General features: G+C 38.1%; 1 protein-coding gene across 1 annotated transcript in view; it reads left to right on the top strand.

Annotated features, from left to right (window-relative positions):
• ZFAND3 (zinc finger, AN1-type domain 3) overlaps positions 1–20,277 on the top strand; it is a 239,444-nt gene that overhangs the window by 161,211 nt on the left and 57,956 nt on the right. Inside the window, exon 4 of the mRNA XM_011944457.1 lies at positions 7,608–7,673. Within this exon, the coding sequence (XP_011799847.1) occupies positions 7,608–7,673 (66 nt within the window). The remainder of the gene's footprint in view (positions 1–7,607; positions 7,674–20,277) is intronic.

The raw sequence follows: 20,277 nt of genomic DNA, 5'->3' as shown, positions 1-20,277 counted from the left end.
GTATGACCCTCTTTTAGGAGCTAATATAGCTAGTGACTTTAAGTGGAAGCCAGTGCTTATTTACCCTTCTGAAAATCCTAGGGCCGTTAAGAATTCTGCTGCATCCACTCTGCCTGTGTTTTGTAAATGGAACAACAAAGCCTGGATGACTACACATCTGTTTATAGCATCATTCACTGAATATTTTAAGCCTACTGTATAGACCTACTGCTAAGAAAAAAAAAAAATACTCCTTTCAAAATACTACTGCTCATTGACAATACGTCTTGTCACCCAAGAGCTCTGATAGAGAGGTACAAGGAAATTTATGTTTCTATGCCTGGTAACACAGCATTGATTCTGTAGCCCATGGATTAAGGACTAATTTTGACTTTTAAGTCATAATTATCTGAGAAATACATTTTACAAGGCTATAGCTGCCATAGATGCTGATTCCTCTCATGGATCTGCCAAAGTAAATGGAAGATCATCTGGAAAGGACTCACCATTGTAGATGCCATGAAGACCATTTGTGATTCATGGGAAAAGGTCAAAATATCAACATTAAAAGAAGTTTGGAAGAAGTTGATTCTAACCCTCATGGATGATTTTGAGGGGTTCAAGACTTGGGTAGAGAAAATAATTGCAGATGTGGTGGAAATCACAAGAGGAGTAGAATTAAAAGTGGAGCCTGATGAGTTGACTGAATTGTTGCAATCTCATTATAAAACTTTAATGGATGAGGAGCTGCTTTGTATGATTGAGCAAAGGAAAGTGGTTTTTTGAGATGGAATCTACTCCTGGTGAAGATGCTGTGAACATTATTGAAATGGCAACAAAGGATCTAGAATATTACATAAACTTAGTTGATAAAACAAGAGCAGAGTTTGAGAGGATTGACCTCAATTTTGAAAGAAGTCCTGTAGGTAAAATGCTGTCAAACAGCATTACTACAGAGAAATATTTTGTAAAAGGAAGAGTCAGTTGATGTGGCAGAGTTGTTTTTTTGTTTGTTTAGTTTTGTTTTTTGAGACAGAGTCTCGCTTTGTCGCCCAGCCTGTAGTGTAGTGGCACAATCTCGGCTCACTGCAACCTCCACCTCCCAGGTTCACACCATTCTCCTGCCTCAGCCTCCCGAGTAGCTGAGACTACAGGTGCATGCCACCACACCCAGCTAATTTTTTGTATTTTTAGTAGAGATGGGGTTTCACCGAGTTAGCCAGGATGGTCCTCAATCTCTTGACCTTGTGATCCGCCTCCCTCGGCCTCCCAAAGTGCTGGGATTACAGATGTGAGGCACTGCGCCTGGCCTCGTTTTCTTTTTTTAAGAAATTGCTGCAGCCACCCCATTTTTCAGCAGCTACCACCACCTGATCAGTTAGCAGCCATCAACATTGAAGTTAGATCCTTCACTAGCAAGAAGAGTATGAATCACTGAAGACTCAGATGATCCTTAGCATTTTTTTTTAGAAATAGTTTTTTTTAAATTAAGGTATGTACATTTTTAGACATGCTGTTGCACACTTATTGAGTCTACAACATAGTATAAACATAACTTATATATGCATTGAGAAGCCAAAAAATTTGTGCAACTCGAACTTTATTGCTGTATTTACTTTATTGCGGTGGTCTGGAACCAAACCCATAATATCTCCGAGGTATGCCTGTAATTGTTTAGGGGAGTTAAGGTGGAGTGGTAATAAGATTTTGTTGAGAAAGAAGCCCTTATTAACAAAATAGATAAGCTACCAATTGCAACTTCTGACCCACTTTGAAAATTCCCTTCTCAGAAATTACTAATTTGGATCTAAATAGTGTGAAAGATCATGTACTGAGTTAGGATTAGAACTTCTAACTCTGGGAGATTAACACTTAGATTCCGTAAAAAGCTTTGTAAATGGTTTAATTTGGAAGTTTCATTTGGAGAAATAAGAGGGCTATTATCTGTGTTGAAGAATTTCTGTAAACTTGGATTACAATTCACTATATCTTTATGTATCCTTGTTTTTAATCAATGGTGCTTTTCAAACTCAATTATATTGACAGATAGGTGTGTCCTTTCTGATTAAAACAATTCAGGAACTCCAGGTTTAGGGTGAGGTTGGAGATTAGGGTTTTCTGAAGAGATGACTTTTCTTGTGCATTCTGCTATGTACTGGATACTCATTAAATACTGTCAATTCTTTGCTATTTTAAATCTCTGTGTTTATATTGAAGGCTAAAGAAGGAATATTTTACTGCTCAAGAAATATATATTATTTGAATTTTTTGAAGATGATTTTACATTCTAAACATGGACACATCAGGAAACAGTGTAGTTTATTTCACTATCTCCATTGCATAGATTTGTTGAGATTTATTTTGTCCTTTTTTATTTTTTTAAGAAGGAGCCTCTTCAAGAAATTCTTAATAAGATATCCTGAATCTCTCTCTGCCCAGGGAGGCTTAGGAGGAAAAGAAAAGATATTCTGAATCTCTACAGAGAGGAGAGAATTGCAGCTCTTTAATTTGTTGTCGAAAATTACCTTTAGAACTGTGAGCTTGGAAAAGTGACATGCTGCAGAGGAAAACAGTGTACAGATTATGATAGAGTGGAATTGACAAGCTGGTTAAAAAAGGATGGTGCATTTTTAATTAGTCCACAGTGCCTTTAGTTGATAAATAATTAGATACTTTTATGTAAATGTCATGTTAATTAAGAAAATTGAAGTGTTACAAATCTACAAAAGGAATGGCTATTTTTGTGTATTAATGTTTTGCAGTTACTGTGAAAGGACTGATAGTAGAATATTTGATTATTGCACTTCTGGCAATTTTTAGCTGACCAACTCCTTGATAGTCTATTTTTTCTAATTGATGTGCTATTATCTGTATTGAAGATTTTTAGCACATGATTTAACTGCAGCCAGTGAGGGCTAGTGAAACCAGAAGCCAAAAATAACCAGTCATCACAGCTGGTTTAACAAAACTTCTCAGAGTAGATTGTTGATCTCTATTTCAAGGTTAAGAAGAAATGTTATTTTTCTGTATTTACTCAGCTGTGGAGTTTGGGGTTTGAGTGCATGAAAAGCTGAATGCAGCTATCCTCCAAACCACCATTCTCGACTTCCTCCTTGAGTTATAGTCTTCAACTAGCCGATGGGATTAACCACTACATAAGTAGGTAGACCTGAGTTTTTTGGCATGCTCAGTAACTCTATAGGAGACTGGAAAAAATATAATAATTCTGATACTTCATTTTGAAATGTGTGTGTTGATAGTTAATGGGGTCTACTCCTGTTTTTGCAGGTTACAGTGAAGTGAGTATGCAGATTTGACCCATGTCTTCAACTTTATAGGGCTGCAGTCAATAATACTGTTTCCCTGGGAAAATCTACTACCATATTGCAAATGCTGTAACAATTTCTACTTGTTGAAGATACAGCTGAAGAATATAGTTTCATGTGGAATTGCAAATGTGATCCACAGTGCTGCATTATGTATGACACCTTTAATACAAGAATAGAAACATCCCCAGAAGAAGAGGTAGAATATTCACTCTTCTCTAGTCACAAACCACAGTTACCAGAGGCTTTATTCACTCGCGAACTCCAAACATTAAATTGTTGAAACGATGTTTTTTAAGGAAAAAGTCCTCTGAATGTAATATCAAATGCAAAATGTTAGTCTGTTAATAAATATCTCCGGATAATGAAGAAACTTGAAAAAATTCAGTTATTTAATTTGCTTTAGCAAAAGAAAGCAAAAAGCATTCATGATGATTGGCTAAAAGTTATTTCAGGTTGGTTAATCTTGATATCATCTGGCTCAGAATCCCAAGAACCTGTCGTATTAAGCAAAGAACTTTGTAATTTTTTTAGACATTAATAAACCCAAACTCAGTTGCCACTGATACAGGCTAGAAGATAATGGTTTGAATTGTTCTGTGCTTAGAAATACATTTATTGTCCCAACCTCAGTCCTAGTCAACACACACACATACACACTACATTCATCTATAGAACACACAATCATGAAGAGGCTTTCTCATCTGTTTCTTTAGTTACTACCTCTGTCTACCCTGTTGTTTGGAAAGAAGAAGATAAAAAATGGGAGCCAAGTTTACAGTGATTTATGGGGACTTACGCCAGCCACACTCTCAGGCATTAGAAAGTCCAGAAAGGAACTTTGACCCTCACTGTCAACTCTCAAAACTATTTTGTTTACTGGAACCAAATGTTACCCATGTTATATTTTTATTGTTGTGGGCAGAAACCTGAAAACATTTTCTGTGAGTGGCCCTTAATTTCCTGCATTGATTTTAACAGAGTTGATTTGGAACTGCCTGTAATTGTGTGGATGACAGTGCAATTAGCATAGAATATATTTGTGGTGCTGATATGTTCCTGTTCTGGGTTTTGAAGTGTTTCATAGGTTGCAGTTTGCCAGACCAAATTATAACATTGCCCAATTATCAAAGCTGGGATATATTATTACTGCCAGTTACTCTTGCTGTCAGTTTGTCTTGGTTCAACTATGGTTCCATTTGTACTTTACTGTAATGCAGTGAATACATTGGATTGGGTTGTTAGTTTAACAAGCTCTCTGGAGAACACCTTCATGAAGATGCATGTTGAGGTATGCTAGGCAGCCTTAAAGTTATTTGCAGAAACCTACAGAAATTTATTCACTAGAAATTTTTAAAAGAATAAACTCTCCAGCTAAAGACAAGGTAAAGATTCTCTTATATGATAATCTTCTAGAACATTTGTAAATACGGGTGTTAATTCATGAGTCTCAGCCAGATTTCTTTAGGGGTTTCGATTTGACAGTTTCTCCTTTCTTATATAATTCTACTGGATGAATTATTTTATGTCCTTTTAAAAAAAGTATTTTGTTAGTTAAGCTGTTACTGACCCTTATGCACTGTGCAGCTCATGGTGTTATGGGAACTCAGTGATCTTGGCCAGATACTGAGTTAGGGGTAATCAGAAATTAGAACTGACTGGACTGTTAATATTTACATTGTGCTCAGCTAGTTTAGAAAAGTACAGTAACTTCCTCCTATGTCCACCCCAATCTATTACATCAGAATTTCCGGAGTCAGGGCTTGGGAACTTGTATTTTTAAAAATGATCCCCAGGACTTTCTGGATGTTGGGAATGTTCTGATATTTTGATCTATGGCTGTTACACAGTATGTATGTGTTAAAATCCCTCAGGATGTACATTTAAATTCTATACACATCATTCAAATATTGCATTCTCTCAAATGTTACACTCTAATTTTAAAAGTTCCTGAAAAAAAAAAACACCACATTTTCTCACTCATAAATGGGAGTTGAACAATGAAAACACATGGACACAGGGAGGGGAACGTCACACACCAGGGCCTGTTGGAGGGTGGGGGTCCAGGAGAAGGATAGCATTAGGAGAAATACCTAATGTAGATGATGGGTTGATGGGTGCAGCAAACCACCGTGGCACGTGTATACCTATGTGACAAACCTGCACGTTCTACACATGTATCACAGAACTTGGTATTATATATACACACACACACACATATATAAACTGTTACTCTTCTGATTAAATAGCTTGCAGTAGTCGCTTGATGAACATTATTAGGCATTCACTGTCTACATAGCAGTGACCCAACAGTAGATAACAGTGTGATTCTTGATCCTTGGGAACATAAAATCAAGTGGAAGAGGAAGTGATAATACATAATATAAAGTTTTATGGTTTATGATACCTTGCTGTGCAGATGGTTCATCAAAAGTCGCTTATTGGCAATTTTACTATTTCTATTTTTTTATTTGTTTTGTTAAAGAAACTGAGGATCACTTATCCTTGCTGAGATTACTCAACAAGTAGGGAGTAGTTGTCAGACTTAAACTCAGTCTTCTAAAAAGCCTATACTTTTCAAGAAATAAGAAGGCTTCAATTAACAAAAACAAAGAAGCCTTACATGGAAGCAGAAGTTACAGCATTTTATGGAGCTACGGAAGCCAATCCCAGGAGGGTTTTTGAGGATGTTGAGGCTGTGTTAGCTTTGCATGTCTCTCATTGTCTCTTCATGTTGCCTGTTTTCATGTCACAGTTTACCATTTGAACCTCTGGAATTATAATTCATTACACTTTTTCTGGTGAATGTGACATTTGTAGAAAAACGTTCTGTTGAAATACTCTGCTCTCTGGTCTGACTTTCGAAACTGCAATTTATTCTTGCCTCATTTTCAAATTCTTGTATTTCCAAGTAATAAAAGCCAATGATGAATGTTCTCCTTCCTCATTACATATAGCATTTATTACCTGTTTCTTGTTCTTTGGCACTTGGCCACTTTCCGTCTAGCTATTTATTGCTGTCATGTATTGTTCTTTATGTACAGAGGTTTTTTGGGTTTTGTTTGTTTGTTTGTTTGAAGAAAGATTATGATCTTCCTGACTGTGGGACTAACCTGTGTGGTGACACATAGTAGGTATTTGCTAAGTGTTCTTTGAAGTCAACAATGCACTTACTTGGTTTTTCCTGTTTCAAAATTTCCCCTCTGTGTCTTCTTACACTAACTAAGGGTTGTTGCTATTATGGCCTTGCTGTAGTAAAGAGTAAGCTAAGAGTGAACTTCTTAGGTGCGCTCTCCAAGTCCTTAAACCCATGAATCTCGGCAATATGCACTCTAGGAACAGGTCTCAGAGCTCCTTCATCTTTCCCTCCTTTTCAATGAGGAACTTATATGAATTCTTGTAGGAGATACACAACTCTGCCAAGTAACCATGTTTTCCTTCTGCTAGTCACAGTCACCTGGGGACCCTTTTTAAAATGTGTAAGAGTTACGTATGTGTTCTATTCCTTTATGATCACCGCTGCCCATCCCAGGGCATGTCAGTGGGAAGTGTTGGGGTGTGTATCAGTATCAACCTCAAAATGTGTTGAAAGTCTTGATTTTGCAGAATGAAATTATTGATTTTCAAGCCTTCACTCACCCAACAACTGTATCTCTTGCATACTCTTGAATTATGCTTATGCATCAGATCTCTGGGCCCACCGAGATTGCATAAAGGGCCTCTTGTTATCATATTTCTTATAATGAAACTAGATGTTCTTCCTTGGTCAGCAATGCTTTCTTTCTATGTGAAAATGATTCTTATTTCTTCTGACAAGCAGTTTATTGTTTCTTAAGGCCCTCCCTTTCTTATGATGTAAGGCTAGTTTTTCAGTAAATTCCAAGGTAGAGTGACTGCTGAGATACTAACCTAAGAGAGAATACTCCTGCTCATCGTTCTATGGAGGAATGCATCTTCCCAAACTTGTGGGTAATATCCTTTCACCTAGATGTGAATTCTAATTAAATTTTTATTCTTTAACTTGTTAACGTTACGTGAGACTTGGCTGTTTTTTTTTTTTTTTTTTTTTTAAAGGAAAAGCATGTTATAATGTAGAAAGACTATGCATCTCTATAGACTAAACTGCTGAACTAAAATTAGGTCCTTAGAATTAACCCACCACCACCGTCTTTCCTACTACTTCTTGTCATTGTATTTGCAGGTTGATCTTTTCCTTTTTAAGTTTCTCTTTACTCAGGAAAGCAACTATATGGACATGTAAAGAATGTGTCCTGACTGATGCACCTGCCTTTCTGTTTCTAGGTGGGCCATGCACAGACACAGCTCATGTCTCATTAATCACACCAACAAAAAGATCCTGTGGTACAGGTATGTACATCATTCTTATGTGAATTCATCCTTATTTGAATTCTTCACAGAAGTTAGCAGCTGGTTCTAACTTGGTGGGCTTGTCAGGGTCTCTGATTTCTTCCATCAATTGTGAGGTGATATATTATGTGCTTAGTATTGACAGTGGAGTGTCAGCAGAGGTCAAGGTCAGAATGATGTTTTTGGGGAGTCAGATTGACTGAGTAAATGCTGGCAGCTAGATCCAAGAAGGTGGACATCAAAATATACATAATTTCTAATATCTGAAGAATGTTATTAAGATATAACAGAAACGCACATCATTGCCCAGTTTGTAGTATGTAGCTAATCTGAGAGCCAAGATTGAAATTTTAATAGTTTTAATGTAGAAAATCAGTGTTTTAAATTGACTATTGTAGTATCCTAGTATTTTTGGAAAATTATTTTCTGTCATTTGATTTAAAGCCATGGATATACTGAGATTTCTCTCTTTAGATGCAGAGTCCCAAAAACATCTTTGTGCATCTGTGGCATTTTTATTAAACATGAAGTCATGAATCTTGTGTCACTCTAAAGAGCAGTCAGAATGCCCATTATTCCCTTCGCCTATAGCTTAATTTATTTTAAGCGATATTTACCTTTTCTAGTAATGCTGTCTGCTATTTAAAATATCTCAAGGATTATATTTGGAAGAGTCAAAATAATTATATTGTTTTTCTAAAGGTCACAGAGTATTTTTCATGACTTAAAAAATCCTTGTAACTTAAAAAACCCAGCAGAAATAGCACAAACTGTTTCCATGTACAAACTTAACACTGAAACCTCAGCTCCTTTAAATGCTCATAGTTTGATGCTAGGCCTCAGTCAGGCCCATGTTTGCATAGTTTCAAAGTAACATCCAGGCACTGAACTCTAAGGAACTCAATTGTACTCTTCTCTTCCAAATGACCAGCTTTGAGGTAGGGTAGGGGGTATAAGATAGTCTTGACATGCTCTTATCCCTCCTGTGCTCAGTTCCCAAGCTCTACTAGGTAGAGTAGATTTATCGTTTTTCTTGAGGTAGAAAAGAGCTGTGCCTGAAGTGAGATAGACCATCCTGATTTCAGCCAGTGGGAAGTCAGAGAGCCAACTACCTGCCTACTCCAGCCAGAAGTTTGAAAACATTCAGAGTCCTTTGATTTGAGGTCCAACACTTCAAATGCACAGTACTTTAGTCTTTGTCTTTCCTTCTAATCTTGGCCCTCAGAGAAGGTTTTACTGTTAAGCACTACCACTATGTTCAGGTAACAGTCAAGGAGTTGAACCTTGAACACACTGGGTCATCCTGAGAGGTTTGGGAAGGAGACTCATATACTCAGATGCTGAAACTAGCAGGAAACTCTGGTGAATATCATTTACTTGTGTCTGTCTCCTAGGTAGATCTGTTTCCTCCTCTCTGATCCCATACTATTTTGTGTATCTAAAACTAATAATGATATTTTTTATATGCTTACTTCATTGCCAGGTACTATTCTCTATATTTTATATACACAGTGATTTAATCTTCAGAACAGTTCTGCAAGATAGTTATTATAATTCCTCTTTTACAGATGAAAAAAAATGTGGGCACTCATAAACTTAAGTATATTTTCTGAGGTAATATTGCTAGTAAGTGATGGAGCCAAGACTTGGACACAGATCTTTAAGACACTAAAGCTTGCATTGTTTTCCCCTATATCATGCTACTGCTTTTCATATTTTGTGATAGTTTCTTCTCCTAACCAGATTGTGGAAAAGCAGACTGTTGAATGAAATATGGAAAAAATGAAACATATATTTGGAAATATAGCATACAGTCAAGTAGTTTGAAAATGTGAGTTCTAGAATCACATCTGGTTTCAGATCTAAGCTTAGCCACTTACAAGTTGTGATTTTAAGTAAATAAGTCAACATCTCAAAATTTTGTTCTTCATCTGTAAAATGGGATGATAAATCTCCCAGGTTTGGTGTAAGAAAAAAAGAGTATGCTCACATAGTAGACCTTCAATTACTGGTAGTTTCCATTGTCTTAATGAAGATTATGTCTTTATAGTGAGCCACCCTTTCGATGGTGTTGATAAACACATCAGTGGGTATCTTAGGCAGAAGGAAGAGTAAAGTAGAAGTACTGGCATTCTGTGCTGTACTCAGTTTTATGACCTGATTTTATATTGATTATGTTCTTTGTTACGTGTCGGTATTATACTGGCAATTGAAGGTGGTAATATTTAGATCTCCATTAGTGAAATGATAGGCATTGAGCTCTCAGTCATACCTTTGTAGGCCTTCATTTAGGTGAATACATACCTCTCTTAACTAGAAAAAGACTGAGAATTTCTGACTTGGAAGGAAATTAACGCAATGTCCAGGTCATCTCCTAAAAAGCCTGAAGGAAAGTTGAGATTTCTCAGCAATGGACATTAAAGGTCATCAAGTTAAGCCGTCTGTACTTCTTTTCAAGAAGACTGTTCTGTGCCCTCTTAGGCTAGCCAGACTGCCTCAGCCTTAAATATTGGCCCTGATTCTGAAGGACAGAGCTTCCTGATTTTGAGAGGTAAATTAAAGAATTTATTTTGAGAACCACAGGTTGACTGTCTTTGTCTCCATCTTTCTCTGTGTCCTGCAGTCAACAGGTTGCCCGTGGTGGGGATTTCAATCATTTTTCTTCTGAACCACCAATTATTACTGTTATTTTGCTGGAATGTTCCTTGTAGCCTTTATGTCTAGGTTCTTCAAGTTAGGATTCATGTCTATGATATGTGCTGTACAGTGCTTCTATTATGAGGGGGTCTCCCAGACAGAAACCACATGGGCCTTCAGGCATAGATGGTAGTAAATAATTACTTCACAGTGGTGTCATTTCTTCGGAGACACAGAGTGAGACCTTAAGTGAGATCTTACCTACCTCCTCCCAGCCAGTCTATCCATACAAGTTTGGACCTAAAGCAGCCTTGAGCTTAATAAATGATGTTTGTTAGAAAAAGGATACTGATATTAGACTAAGGTGGTTCTTTAAGTCAGCCGTCTCTGACAAGGGGCACACAGTGTACTGTCTGAGGTGTGTGGAGACAATAGCAAAGGCTCTTTATCTCAGCCTTAATTTATGTTTTGCAAATGCACTTTATTATATGTGTATGTGTTCATACATTTACTTTTATTTATTTATTTTTATTTTTTAATAGAGACAAGGTCTTATTATGTTGCCCATACTGGTCTCGAACTCCTGAGCTCAGGCAGTCCTCTTGCCTTGACCTCCCACAGTGCTGGGATTACAGGCATGAGCAACCTCTCTCAGCCTGTGGTTTATAAACAGTTTATAAACAGCAAATACACCCACAAATATATACATATTAAAGGTACATGGCCATTTAGATAAGACTATGCAGTTCAAAAAGGTTAGTGACTTCTTCAGTAAACAGATCATTTTCTTCTTAGTACTTTGAAAATTAGCTCTAAGGATTAGCATTAGACCCATTATTACGTGGTTTAGTAAGAGAAGACCTCAGTGGTTGATTAATCAGTCACCATTTGTATTTCAAGCAATTACAGTTTTGATCAGGTAAAGGGTATTGTCATATTTTAGAGGTGGGCAGCAGTGTAGCGTGGTTGGTCTACAACTATCAAAAGGAGAGAGGCAACTCTTTTTAAGAAATTGTTTTGTCATCACTGTGAGTCTATGACGCAGATTGCAAAAAGTAGCTGTAGTAGCAAATGAAAGATCAGTTTGTCTTTGTGAGATAGATGGGAAAGACTTTTCTTTATATGATGGCTTTTAGCCAGACAGAATTATTACCAATTAAACTCTGTAATCTTTAGATTCAAAAAAAAAAAAAAAAAAGCAACACCATGATCATGATCATTTTGGTATTTAAACAGAGAGCAATTAGATAGATGAAGGGTATGTGGTTGTCCCCACTCCACCCCACCCCTGCCATCTTTGTGGAGTTCTAGGATCTCCACAGTCAATGAAGAGTTGAAAAGTACTGCCAAGTCCTAGGTTGCTTTTGGTTAGAATGTGTGAGTTAAAGCACATCACACCTTCAGATTACTTAGACAGAGTTTACATTTCTTCAGAGAGCTCAGAATTTTTCCACATGTTCTCTTGTTAATTCTCACAACATTCCTGTCAAGAACAAGTATTTTGTGAAGGAAAGATATCACTTTCCTTGGCAACAAACTACCAGAAGATTCCCTTTTGTCCTTCATCTTTTCTAACCATCAAGTTATACCTTCAGCTAATAAAATACTGTAACCGGAGTTATAGTCATCTCCTTTAGATAATTTTATTTGGAAGGTGTTTGGATATTTAGCTGGCTATCTTCATGACATTATGTTTTTATGTTTAAAGTGGGCACAGATTCAATGCAATCCCTATCCAAATACCAGTGACATTCTTCACAGAAATAGAAAAAAATCCTAACATTTATATGGAACAACAAAAGACCTAGAATAGCCAAAGCTATCATAAGCAAAAAGAACAAAACAGGAGGAATCACATTACGTGACTTCAATTTATACTACAGAGCTATACTAACCAAGACACCCTCAAACTGGCATAAAAAGATACGTAGACCAATGGAATGGAATAGAGAACCCAGAAACAAATCCACAGTGAACTCATTTTTGCCAAAGTTGCCAAGAACGTACACTGGAGAAAAGAAAGTCTCTCCAATAAATGGTGCTGGGAAAACGGGATATTCATGTGCAGAAGTATGAAACTAGACCCCTGTCTCTCTCCACATACAAAAATAAAATCAAAGTGGATTAAAGACTTAAATCTGAAACCTCAAACTATGAAACTACTACAAGAAAACATTGGGAGAAACATCCAGCACATGTAGATAATATTCTGTCTGATAGACTTGAAAAAGGATGGTTAAAACATGCTGTGTGTATGTTTAAAATGTGATTATAATTAGTAGAGCAGCAAATAAAATAACTATTTGTGAGGCCATAGGTTAAAGCAGATGGGACTAAGAGCAGTCCTGTTAAATATCAAGGCAGTTTTTCCAGAAAGTGTCATCTTTCCACCCTATAAGAAGCATGTTAATTCAATTTTACTTTATATCCCTCCATCCCTATTTTAGGTTACCTGTTTTCCTTTCAGTGTGATAAACAGTGACATGAACTAGAATAGCTTTGTATTGTTCATTGTTCCCCCCCCAAAAAAAAGAGAACAGGTTTCCCCTTTTCTTGACTCACTTCTTTTTTTTTTTTGAGACAGAATCTCTCTTTGTCACCCAGGCTGGTGTGCAGTGGTGCAATCTTGGCACACTGCAACCTCCGTCTCCCGGGTTCAAGTTATTCTCCTTCCTCACCCCGCCCCGCCAAGTAGCTGGTTTTACAGACATCTGCCACCACACACGGCTAATTTTTGTATTTTTAGTAGAGACAGGGTTTCACCATGTTGGCCAGCCTGGTCTTGAACTCCTGACCTCAAGTGATCCACCTGCCTCGGCCTCCTGATGGCAGGATGACAGGCATGAGCCACCGCACCCAGCCCTGACTCACTTCTTTTGTATGGCCTATTTATGATATTGTTTCTTCTTGCAAAGACGAGAAGAAAACCCCTTTCATCTGGAAGTTAAGAGAAGATTGATGTGCTGAACACTTTCACATCGGTGTCCGGAAGCCAGTTAAAGGGAAATGTTTCCTTGTTGTTAGGTTACTGAAAAGTTTATATGAGATTTTTAGAATTGATTCAGAAGCTAAAGATTGTTGGTGTTAAATCAGAAGTGGCCTCGTAAATCTTAGAAAGACCTACTCTTGTGTGTTCTATCTGCTGGTAGAGTCAATATTCATTGAAACATTTCAGCCAGTACATTTAATCCTAGAGAGCTGTGTCAGTGGCTACGAGCTGTATTGTTCAATATTCCACACTATAGTTGGCTTTTCGAAGAAGGACTTCACATCTTCCTCTGCCCTGTGGAGTTTTGTTTTTGCTTTTGTTTTTGTGAGGGAATCTCGGTCTGTCACCCAGGCTGGAGTGCAATGGTGCAATCTCAGCTCACTGCAATCTCTGTCTCCTGGGTTCAAGCAGTTCTCCAGCCTCAGCCTCCTGAGTAGCTGGGACTGCAAGTGCTTGCCACCACACCCGGCTAATTTTGTATTTTTAGTAATGACGGGGTTTCACCATGTTGGCCAGGCTGGTCTTGAACTCCTGACCTCAAGTAATCTGCCCACCTTGTCCTCCCAAAGTGCTGGGATTACAGGTGTGCTCTGTGGCGTTTTAAAGGGAGGTAGCTTCGGGTGTGAGTTCAACTGTTGTAATTCACTTTTCAAATCTTTCTTGTTGGTCCTTCAGGTATAGCTCTTCCCTCAGGTCTGCAGTATCAGCATTTGAGGCAGAAAATTAGAAATTTGACCTACTTATGTAATATGCAAGTTCCCATCAGGAGAATATTAGGGAAGATATAAACCTTTCATTTTTTATTAGCGTTTAATGTAATCATTGAAGAAAGATCAAAACAGTAAATCTGTCATGGCAAGGAAAAAGTATTTAAAGAAATGTTTTACCTTGTGCACTCATCATCTTGGGTCCTGAAGGAGTTCATTTGATTCCTGGGGCAGGGGACAAAAGGAATATCAAATATTTGGCAAGATTGCAAAAATTTCTCTAATCAAAAAGTGCCATCTGACCATGTTTTGCCACAGAAAGCAGTTCTCACCAAAATTTATCATGGCATGTCATAGTGGCTGTTTGCTGACAGTGTGTGAGTTTTGGCCATTCAGTGGATGACTGGGAAAGGGAAATAATCTACTAAATGCTTTCCCTTGAGTTTTTTGTTTCCCTGGAAGAACTTTAATCAGTCTGCTTCAGTTGTTTATGTTGAAGAATAGAATGAAGGAGTGAGATAAAATATACTAATAATTAGATAATTTGATACTCAGTATAGAGATAAATTAGGTGGGTTTAAAGGCACCTCACACAATGTATAAATTTCAGATAAGAAGAGGGAAATTTTACTGTTTTGTAATTGGAGCCCTAAATGAGTTAGGTCGCATTGCCACCTATGTTTATGTTACAGCACAACATATAATGTATCAGTTTGCTGTACTTAAAGTCAAAAACTTGTTTCCGAGGCCTAGTTTGGGCTTTACTCAGGAGAAGCAGGGGCTCCTCTTGAGAAAAGGCTGAATATAAGTGAATAAGTGGAATATCAAGCCAGGATGCAGTCTCGTCAAGAGGAATTTTTGCACTTGAAAAATAAAAATGCACTCTAGTATAAAAAGGAAAGAGAAGCGTCATGTGGTTTGTTGCTCTTTTGGAGATGTGTGTGTGTAAGAAGTCCAGGCTTTGCTGTTGAGCTTTTCGTGATTCACATGCTTTGCACAAAGTCAGTTTGCATCAGTCCACAAATGCAGTTACAGCTGTGTGTGTTTTTTTTTTTTTTTTGGAATAGTCATTTATTTTATCATAGCTTGCGTTCTTACCAAGGAGAAAGAGCCCTGAACTTTCATTAATTAGCTGTTCTGTTGCTCCACTGGGGCAAAATGCCTGAGCCAATACTATTTAAAAAGCATATCGGGAATTTAATTCTCCTCTGCTCCTTTGAAACTTTAGGATTTTTTTTTTTTTTTTTTGGTGGAGGTGGATAGGTCTGGGGGAGTGCCTTTCAGGTGCTGCTCCGTAGCATGTGTGTGCCTGTTAGAAGGCAGCATGTTAGAAACGCAGCCTTCCCAAAGCAGTCTTACCAGAAGAAGTGGGATAGAACAGCCACAAAGCAGCATTATAAATCATCTGAGCCTTGCAATGTTACTGCCCATTAAGGAGCCTTTTTTTTTTTGTCCTACTCAGTTCCTGGCTCTACTAATAGAACAACACATCAAGCAAGGCTGTAAATAAAAGTTATTACCTAATAGGTGGGTGCCGAAGTGGAACGGACGGAGCCGAGGCATGGAGGCCTTATTACTGCTCATCAGCAATTATAAACAGGATAAAGTGTCTGGGACTTGCGCTGATGCAGTGAGGGCTAATAGAGGCTGGGAATGACACTGGGCGATGATAGGATGATGTATGCTGATGGGTTTTACTGCCTCATCTTGCTGCTGGCTTCCAAGACAAGTTGTATTCTCCGTTTTCCTGCTTGCTCATCTATCTGAAGAGATGGTCCCATTGCCTCTCCTGCCAGCAGGTGGGCTGGCATTTATTCCTCATACCTGTGTCTGCTTCCAAGGCACCACCCTTGAGAAGGATCTTCAGAAATACTTCATAATCATGGTCGATTAAAGTTGTGATCTTACTGTATTGTCTGCCATCATAGTTACAGATCACACCCTCAGAAGGAGTTGCTTACGTGGATTATAGGACCAGCTGAGACACTGTGGTTAGGCAGCCAGTCCAGCACTTTACTAAAAGACTGCTGTGACAGAGTCCTGTAGTAGATTCTGTAGGAACATGCAAAAGAAGTGATAAATGTGTATTTTGCCCCTGGGAGCTTACACCATAGAGAGAGAGAATAAGTACAGAAACAAGTACAACTAATTCCAGCTTTTGTGAGCAAGAAATGTAACTTATGTTTATTTCAAAAAGTGAAGAACAGGAAGATAGATTATGCCAATCATTAGGAGCAAATACAATACTACTGTTGTATTTTTCTTTTCACGAATTACCTTCCTCGTGGAATGCTTAGAATTTACTTTAAAGTCATGGGAAATGATGAAGGTATACTAGAATGTGGAGGGAAAGTCTAGGAGCAGGACTGTGTTTTCTAGTGAATGGAAAACCTCAAATGTGACTTGGCATGCTTTTGAGTAGCACATAAGCACCTAGTACTTGGAAAAACTGAGCTACAGCTCTGTTCAACTTTGAGTGCTTAACTTCACTAAATCACAGTAGTGAGACCTTTAAGATAGGAGGAATCTGTAACGGAGCCACAGAAGAATACTTCTGGAAAGGGCTTTCCAGTTTGATCCAGGAGTTTAGCAGCATTCTGATACTTCATTTGTTTGTCATTTGTGCCTTTAAGTAAATACACATCTTTATGTAGTACCCTCAAAACTAACCTATCAGGAGACTTCCTACTGATAGAGATATTGTAGTTTTTCTCTGATGCCTTAAGGTATGCCTAGGTGTATCTCAGTTTTGAAGAAGCCTGATACATGATAATCCCAGTATTATAAGCTACATAAACTAAGAATTAATGTTATAGGAGGGTCATTCAGTCTATAAAATGCCTTGCCATTGGGTTAATGTAAATAGGTTTTTCCTTTTGCATATAAAGTAATACTTGCCAAAAAAATCAATTCCTACTTATTGAGAGAATGCTCTGTGGGTAGTGGCCAGTGGAATAGAAAAAGAGAGATAAATCTGAGTAAGATATATTTGAAAAGAATAATTGACAGGATTTGATGGCTGATTAGAGTTGGCTGAAGACTGCAAAGTATAAATCTGGAGAACTGAGGGAAGAAAGATGTAACTGACAGGGAAGGAGTAGGAAGAAAACTTGATTGAAATTATTTTCAGTTTCTGATGAGTTAAACTTAAATTAGTGTAGTCCTATAGAAAATTATAAATATGAGCCTATTTTGGAAATTGCTAATTTAGAAGCAATGATTAAAGCTGTGCAAATGAATAAAGAAGAAGAACCAGGGGGTAAGGACTGTGTTTCAGGGCAGGAAAGAGAAAGAGGAGCCAGTGAGTTAAGGAAGCTAAAGAAAGGAGAAAGCTTCCCACAGGATCATGAAAGATGCATGAGAAGAGGGGTCAGGAAATGTGAGGACTAAGGAAAGCTATGACCATGGCTAGAAGAAGATCATTGGAAAACCTGAAAGAAGTTTGTGTAATGTGTGGGAAATGAAAGCCTGAAATCATTAAAGAGGGCCTTGATAACAAGGCAATAAAGGCAGCAGGCAGAAATCATTCATTATGGGGTTAATTGAACCATTAAAAACCAGCAAATAGTGGTGGTTGCAGGGAGAGACAGGGTCAGGCATTTTTTGGTGTGGAGGTGGTTAAAATAGTGAAATATTTTGCCCCTACTAAAATACAAAGAAAAGGGATCCAGGAAGAGAAATAGAAAAGATTAGAGGAGAAATGGAAGAGGCGTACAAGCAAGACTCAATAGAGGCAGAAACCCAGAAGCATTATTTCTGTCTAAGAGTATAAAGAAGGACATGCAGTTAGAGATTTTCTCATTAAATGAGTAGATGGTTAGCTGAGACAAGATTAACTAGGGAGTTCCTCCTAGAAAAGGTGGTCACCATGTTCTGAATAAAGAAAAAAAATAATACCATAAGCTGTAAGTAGCAGCAGAGAGCTGAGGGTATAAAGAAGGAACTATCGTAGACTGAGGAGGGAAGATAGCATCTACAAGTAGTAGCTAACTCAAGCTGTCATTAAGTAGTTTAAATTTATAGTGGGCCAAAGTAACACTTTCCCTGGATACTCCATTTAATCCAGAAGAAAAAAGCAAAGGAGAAAAGTGGTGCTCTCTTTGTTTTTTAATAAGATTTCATTTTTATAAAAGTAACCTATGGTAGCACACCATATCACAGAATAGCTTAGAAAAGAAAGTAATAACTTGGATATGATGCTACCCCACAAAGTTTCTCTCTTGGCAGTTTTAGTACTTTTGTTCTGTAGGTTACCTTGTAATTATGAGAGGAAAATAATACTTAAAGTCCTACTTTTCGAGATGTCAGCTGGCATGAAATAGGAAGATTTAGCTTATACTGTTCCTCATCCCAGTGTTTGGTGTTTTATTACTGATTTTCATTCTTTCTTGATCCATCAACTTTCAGCACCGTCTCTTAATGAGGATATTAATACATCTGATTGGAAATACTTATTCCTCATATCCTTTGTTGGCTACACTTGTAATTTTAATATGTCATGGTTGTTAGTTACAGGATGAGTATCCCTTATCCAAACTGCTTGGGACCAGAAGCGTTTCAGGTTTCAGATTTTTTAATATTTGCATTATACTTACTGGTTGATAATCCCAAATCTGAAATTCTCCAATGAGCATTTCCTTTGAGCACCATGTTCCAGAGCTCAAAAAGTATAGGATTTTGTAGCATTTTGGATTTCAGAGTTGGGGATTAGGGATACTCAACCTGTATTTACAGTCAGGCTGTAACCAGAAGCAAATCCTCCATGTATGTTCATAGGTTGTTCCTAAAAAATTGAAAGCCCAATATATGACATTTACATTAGTATGACTCTGTAAACGTTCCCTGTCAGGCCACCAACCTGATATATGCTAAGAATATATTTCTTTCTCTATGGGTCTAATGAAAACAGTTAATGGTGAACTATTTAGAAAGCAAGCTTTCATTTACTTTTCAGGGCTAGAATCTGTGAGCCATTGCAAAAGAATCTCTGAGCCATGGAAAAAGAATGTTCCTATAGCAAAGCCAAATTGATCCTTTGTTATATTCCATCAGTTGCTCAAAAATTATGCCACATCTTAGTTTGCTTTATATTTGCATTATAGCTCTTTAATACAGGTCCCCCCACCCCTGGCATTTATAATTGCCTTTCTTTTTTTTTTTTCTACAGTGTTTGGTTTTACGTCACCACTTACTTCCTAACTCTGTATTTAAACCTTTCACCTGAAACCTTTTTCCTGGAGCCTACCCATCTTTCCTCTCCAAGCTGGACTAGATTCTGTAAGCCCACGGTGCCATCCTAGAATTTCCTTTCATCGCTCATGCTTTTATTCCCTCATTTTTCCAAATGCACCCCCAAGTTAGTGCCTAAAAGAAGCAGTGCTAGAGTTCTTGCATATCTGAAAATTTTTTTCTGCTTCCATTATGGTGGAAAGTTTGAGTAACGATTCTTGGAAGAAAGTCATTGCTTCAGCCAGGCACGGTGGCTCATACCTGTAATTCCAGCACTTCGAGAGGCGGAGGTGGATGGATTGCTTGAGCCCAGCAGTTGGAGACCAGCCTTGAGCAACATGGTGAGACCCTGTCTCTACAATCAATACAGAAAATTAGCGAGGCATAGTGGTGTGCATCTGTGGTCCCAGCTACTTGGGAAACTGAAGTATGAGGATCACCTGAGCCCAGGAGGTCGAGGCTACAGTGAGCCATGATTGCACCACTGCACTCCAGCCTGGGCAACAGAGCTGAGATGCTGTTTAAAAAAAAAAAAAAGTAATTGCATCCTTGTCTTCTAGTATTCCATGTTACTACTAAGAAGTCATATGCCACTGACTATCATTTTTATAAGTAATATACCTGGAATTTTTTCACTTTTAGAACTCATTAGGGTTTTTTGTTGTTGTTGTTCCCCATGCCCCATCCTCCCCTTCCCCACCCCAGATGACGTCTTGCTCTGTCACCCAGACTGGAGTGCAGTGGTGTGATCTTGGCTCACTGCAACCTCCGTCTCCCAAATTTAAGTGATTCTCCTGCCTCTGCCTCCCAAGTAACTGGGATTACAGGCACCCACCACCACATCTGGCTAACTTTTGTATTTTCAGTAGAGGCGGGGTTTCACCATATTGGCCAGGCTGATCTCGAACTCCTGACCTTGTGATCCATGCGCCTTGACCTCCCAAAGTGCTAGGATTACAGGTGTGAGCCACTGCGCCCAGTCAGGGTTGTGTTTTTATAAACTTAGTGTTCTAAAATTTGTAGTGAAGTGTGTAGTAGGCAT

This window comes from Colobus angolensis, unplaced genomic scaffold (genome assembly GCF_000951035.1).
Source record: "Colobus angolensis palliatus isolate OR3802 unplaced genomic scaffold, Cang.pa_1.0 Scaffold105, whole genome shotgun sequence".
Taxonomy (NCBI): Eukaryota; Metazoa; Chordata; class Mammalia; order Primates; family Cercopithecidae; genus Colobus; species Colobus angolensis.
Note: the sequence above shows the minus strand (reverse complement) of the source record. Positions and strands in the feature narration are given on the sequence as shown.